The sequence below is a fragment of the Pinus tabuliformis genome, chromosome X (genome assembly GCF_031772625.1).
Source record: "Pinus tabuliformis cultivar Carrire ecotype Pingquan chromosome X, CPIR1, whole genome shotgun sequence".
NCBI lineage: Eukaryota > Viridiplantae > Streptophyta > Pinopsida > Pinales > Pinaceae > Pinus > Pinus tabuliformis.
Genome location: NC_142308.1, coordinates 226,119,497 through 226,125,013, shown reverse-complemented (window position 1 = coordinate 226,125,013; position 5,517 = coordinate 226,119,497). Strand labels below are relative to the sequence as shown.

Here is a 5,517-nt window from a genome sequence, read left to right as displayed (position 1 = left end):
AATCCTTCCAAAATTTTCCATACTTCATTTGGAGTTGAACATGATTCAACATGAAATAACAGTTCCGGAGAAATAGATAAACATAGGATGCCGAAGGCCTCGTCCATGCGATTGAAATATCTTGTTTTCTCCATTGCCGATGTTGGTTCAACTTCCGTTTCCATGGTTATTCGAAATAAGCCTCTACTTCTGAGATGAAGTTGAATCTTTGGCTTCCATTCGAAATAATTATATGGAGTGAGAATTGCCGATTATGAAAACTCCAATTTATACTCCATTCTTCGTTGTTGCTTCAATCTTCTGAACTTGCAAATAAAATTGCTTGTGCACTGATTACAAATCCCTGTGCTCTGATACCATGTAAGATTTTTGAGATACACAGATCTAGATTTGCAAAACAATAAACAAGCTTGCAAGAGAAGGAAGGAAGCGAGCAAGAATTGAGAAAAGAATGAAAAATTAATTCTACAATATTAGTTTTAGAATAAATACATAAAAGCAACTAAGTTAAGCTTAGTTGTACATGCAATAACTAAAGCTAACTAAAGCTAAGTGTGTTTTATCTTATGTTAATGTGTACATGTGCCACATGCAAGCAATAAGTTAACTGGAGCTAATCTAGGTGCATGTACACCAACATAGCTAGTCTAAGTACATGTACACCAACAGAAACCCTAACTTAGACACGTATACACTAACAGAACACCAACCATTGTTCTCATCATAGCCATATAGGTTGCAATATCTCTTCCGCGAACGAAAAAGCCATTACAATGAGAATATTCATGAATAGAAGCCTAAAAACTGACATGGTTCATTCCAGAAGGGAAAGAGAAAACGAGGTTCGCGAGGCAGCATTTTGGGAGGATAGTTACACCAAATGATACAGAAAATTTCCCTCCCGTTGATCAAGCCGTGGCATCTGAGGGTTGTCCATGTTTGACTTCTCATACAAGCTAAATTAATGTTGATAACTCCAAGTTGTAGTAATAGATAACCAAAATTTTCAGATATAACCTAAATTTTTCAGAAAGGTTTCACACGACATTTTATAATATTATTTAAATTTTTAAAGAATGTGCAGAAATCAAACCTTATATTTTTTTTGCTGGTGAATTTTGTTGAGCACTAGGCTTCTGGAAAAACATTGACGTGTAAAATTTTGAAAGTCTTAGTTTGCTTTTCTGGTTTGAAAGTTATGGAAATTTCAGTTATATTTTGAAAAAACTAGCAGGGATTTTTGTAAATCTAAGTTAACATTGTCAAACTTCAAAATTTTAGATGTTACATAAATTTTTGATGATGCTGAATCTATTTCCACCATCAAAAATATGATTTAAACACTGTCAACAAAAAAAAAGTAAATATCTTTTACCCAAATTCCAACCACTTTTAACAAACAATTCCTTCGCCACGAATCCATTTTAAACACGGAATAAAACATCACACGTATTTTAACGGTTCCGCCTCTCATTATATTGGTTTAAATGCAAAAAAAACTTAACCATGTATTTAAAAATGCAATGAAGTTATTTGTGAAAAGTTGGTGAATTTTGCTGCGCACTTCTCTGACGTAGGCCTCTTGAACACTATACTAAAACATCACACGTATTTTAACCCTTCCTCCGCTGCTCATTATATTGGATTAAATGCAAAAGAATTTAAACATTTATTTTAAAATGCAGACTGGCTAGTGGAAATAGGAACATTCACAGATGTAAATCTAAATAACTGAGCAGCTCGAAACTGGAAAAACAATTGTTAGAACAAAAGCTTATTGAATCCTGCAAGAGCCCTTGGGCCTGCCCGGCAAAGTTATTTGTGAAAATTTTATGAAGCTGACATTATCAATTTAAAAAATTAATATGTCAACTTTCAATAAAAGAAATGCCTATGAGTTATTTAAATCTAATTCCCAACTTATTTTTGAAAAAGAGATAATTTGTTCTTTCAACCAACATCGCTTACTGTTAACTGATTATTATGAACGTTATCATGCCCACGAAAACAAGATACATTGCAAAACATGTAAATATGACATTTACCAGTGTACGTTAATCAGGAGCAAAATGGCACTTATGAGGTGACGGTTCAGAAAGCAGTCTTGGTTGAGGTCACGGTTCAGAGAAGGCTATAAAATACAAATTTGACGGTTTAAATTAGTTTTTAATTGAAATATTTATATGTTTATGTAAAATGCAGAACTGAGGTTTTGATATAAGTTATTTGTGATAGTTAAATCAAATAAATTATAATGAGTGATAATTCTAAATTAAATCGATAATAAATTATAATTATTAAAAATATCAAATTATTATATTGATAAAAATTAAAATATTACAAATAATAATTAAATTATAAAATTATTATTATTATAAAAGAAATTTAATATGAGTTAAACATAAATGTATTTAGAGAAACATGTAACCAGATTTTTAGTCATAGGAATTTTTAAATGGTAAATAGATTTTGTGACAATAACATAGCTTATCAATGTATGGAGTATTACTTGTAAAAAAAATATGACTTATCAATACCACAAGTTTAAAAACATCACAACTCATTTTGTGATCTTTTTTAACTAATTAATTTAAATAAAAAATTACAAAATACATAACATACTTTAGATTTACTACCACTTTTAAAAAAATTTTAGAATATTTAATAAAATTTAAATTCCTACCGTTCTTTTAATAATTAAGAAAATTATAAAAACACTTTTCAGAAATAATTAACATAAATATATTTGGTCGACATTTCGAACCAACTAATATGATTCGTGCGGAGCATGAACCATATTAGATGAACAGGATGAATCACATTAGTTGGTTCATCCCACATTAGTTGGTTTGTCCTAAAGATGAACCATATTAGTTGGTTCATTGACCGAATCATAAAAATGTGATAATTTGAAAAACATTTCTCTACTATATAAAATTACAAAAATCTCCTATCTAACATAAATATATTAATAAAAAATACAAAACTCAATAAAATGTACCACACTTATAATATAAGAAAATTACTATGATTCAACCCACATAATAATAATTATATGTTATAAATATAGTAATAGATTCATTCTAGCAAAGTAATACGTTCCTTTACCAATGTTTCCCTTAAATTAAGCAAAATTACTATGATTCAACCCACATAATAATAATTATATATTATAAATATAGTAATAGATTCATTCTAGCAAAGTAATACGTTCCGTTACCAACGTTTCCCCTTTTTCACAAAATGACAAGTCTGAGAAGTTGATATGTTCCAAAAGAATTTATATGCATTTTGAATCTGCAAAGTAATACGTTCCTTTACCAATGTTTCCCTTTTTTCACAAAATGACAAGTCTGAGAAGTTGACACGTTCCAAAAGAATTTATATGCATTTTGAATCTGTAACTCATGCACAACGTCGATTAAATGCCATACTGATCAATAGACCTAATACCCATGTACTGTGAATCACATTTCTTTATCTAAGTAAGCTGAACTAGCGATATGACATTATTCACACTGCTGAGCAACGGAGAGAACAGAGAACACAAAACACACGCCCATCAGATCCACCCTCTTTATATGCACGGCGATGGACGAGCAGTATTAAAATGACTGTCTGGCTGACTATCTCTTCAATGCTTTAGCCACGTATTCAACTACACGTTTAACCATGCTTCTTCATACCTGCGGAGAGTTTGGGAATATTAAGAATTGATGTACAAACCTAAAATTGAAGAAATATTAAGCGTATAATCGATGTAGAAACCGATAAATAAATAAGAACAAAAATAAAGCTGAGCAGGGAAGAGTAATTAGTTACTAACCCGTTGGTGTCATCTTGAAGTGACCACCCAGAGAGATTGGACACTGCGAAGAGAACAGCCTTCCACTCATGGATTTCTTGCGAGCCGTATTCACCACGGCTCTCATGCCCCTGGAATGCCTCAGCAAACGGGCTGCCATGAGATTGATCTGGATGCCGAACTTGAGAAGGACTGACATTGTAAAACAGAGGGACGGCTATGGCCGACCCCTTCTTCCCCTTTTCCTGTACTTGGCGTGCGATAAGAGAGACTTCTCTGAGGCAGCATGCAGATTGTGCGTAATTGGTAGAGAATATGGGAATCAGAATGCGGCTGTTCTCAATTGCGTGGTGTAAACCTATGGAGATGTCATTCCCCCTCTGGAGATCATATGTGTCAAGGAATACTCGGAAACCTGCGCTGTCGAGGGCGTAGTACAGATGGTCAACGAAGCCTTTTCTCACATCACGGCCTCTGAAGCTGAGAAATACGTCGTATCCTCTGTAGGTCGTCCTCTCTCTTCCGCCATTAGAATTGAAGCAGTAAAGGAGGAGATGAATGGCGGTCACTGCAATCACAATTGAAGCGGCAAAGGAGGGGATGGAAAGTGGGGTGAAAGAGGGAATAAGCACGCCCTCACCGAACATGACTGTTTCAGATTAATGAAGGAAAGCAATATCTATGCCAACAAAATGCGTAGAGTTTCTCGATTTATAAAGTTTCATCTTCTGATATCCTCCGCGACGACTTTACTGGTCTCACAGCTGGAGCTAAGAATCCTAGTGTTACATTTGGCCCACAAATCCAAAAGCTTTGCTTTTGACTTTTGGATGCATGCACTTGGTCCTACAGCCTGGGTACGCATGGTGCTACTACTTCAGTGGTTTCACAACCGGAGATGAGGATCCTGGTCTTACACCTTGGCCTACATCTCCAAAGGTTTTTGTTCCTACGACTTTATTGATGTTACATGAATCTGAGAATCCTGATCTCACGTTGGTCTTAAAGCAGAATTATGGGATTATGGGACGAGAAGACTAGGAATTTTTTTTATGGCTGTTACGACCGTTGTGAATTATAGATGTGAAGTTTGGGGAGTAGTATGTGGGGTGTATTATGTCAGATTACAAGTAGAGAAAATTAGGAAGAATTTAAAAATATTTAATTATTAATAATTTCAAAATCATATTAATTATTTTTTATGAGATTTTGTTGGCTGAGACTGGTTTGTTTCTGATGGAGGTTGTGGCTAGCTTGTTAAGTTACTTAAAAAAAGTTGAAAGCATGAATGAAAAAAATAGATTGGTTCAAAAAAATCTCTATATGTCAAAGATTTCAACAGGACATGTGATGAGAAGATATATTTTGGTGCCAAAATTACCAGAAATGTCAAAGATTTCAACATGACATTTGATGAGAAGATATATTTTGGTGCCAAAATTACCAGAAATGCTAGACTATTAATAGCACAGTTGAAGACCATGTCTAATCATCTCAGATGTGAAAAAGGAGATGGACAACTCCAAAAGAAGAGTGAGTTGAGGACCGGGTCTCATCATTTCAAATGTAAAAAAAATGAGAAACTCAAAAAAAAAATGAAAAGAAAAAATCTGCATCTTTGATAGGAAATGAGAGGTTGAAAAAGAATGGCACTGAACCCTAAGTTATCGGACTTATGAAGATATTCGTAATCAGTTTAATAGCATTCTGAA

General features: G+C 33.6%; 1 protein-coding gene across 1 annotated transcript; it reads right to left on the bottom strand.

Moving 5' to 3' along the window:
- Positions 1 to 3,658: 3,658 nt before the first annotated feature.
- Positions 3,659 to 4,452, bottom strand: LOC149139171 (toll/interleukin-1 receptor-like protein). The gene is made up of 2 exons (XM_089450621.1): positions 3,827 to 4,452; positions 3,659 to 3,686 (listed from the first exon to the last, which is right to left on the bottom strand). Exons 1-2 carry the CDS (start codon positions 4,450 to 4,452, stop codon positions 3,659 to 3,661), a joined length of 654 nt encoding a protein of 217 aa, XP_089306747.1.
- Between the last annotated feature and the right edge of the window lie 1,065 nt (positions 4,453 to 5,517).

Bases quoted from the DNA above. Each gene is read 5' to 3' on its own strand.
- LOC149139171 (XM_089450621.1), bottom strand. From the start codon at position 4,452: ATGTTCGGTGAGGGCGTGCTTATTCCCTCTTTCACCCCACTTTCCATC. The intron at 3,687-3,826 runs GTTAGTAACTAA...AACTCTCCGCAG, and splicing joins CTTCAAGATGACACCAACGG to GTATGAAGAAGCATGGTTAA.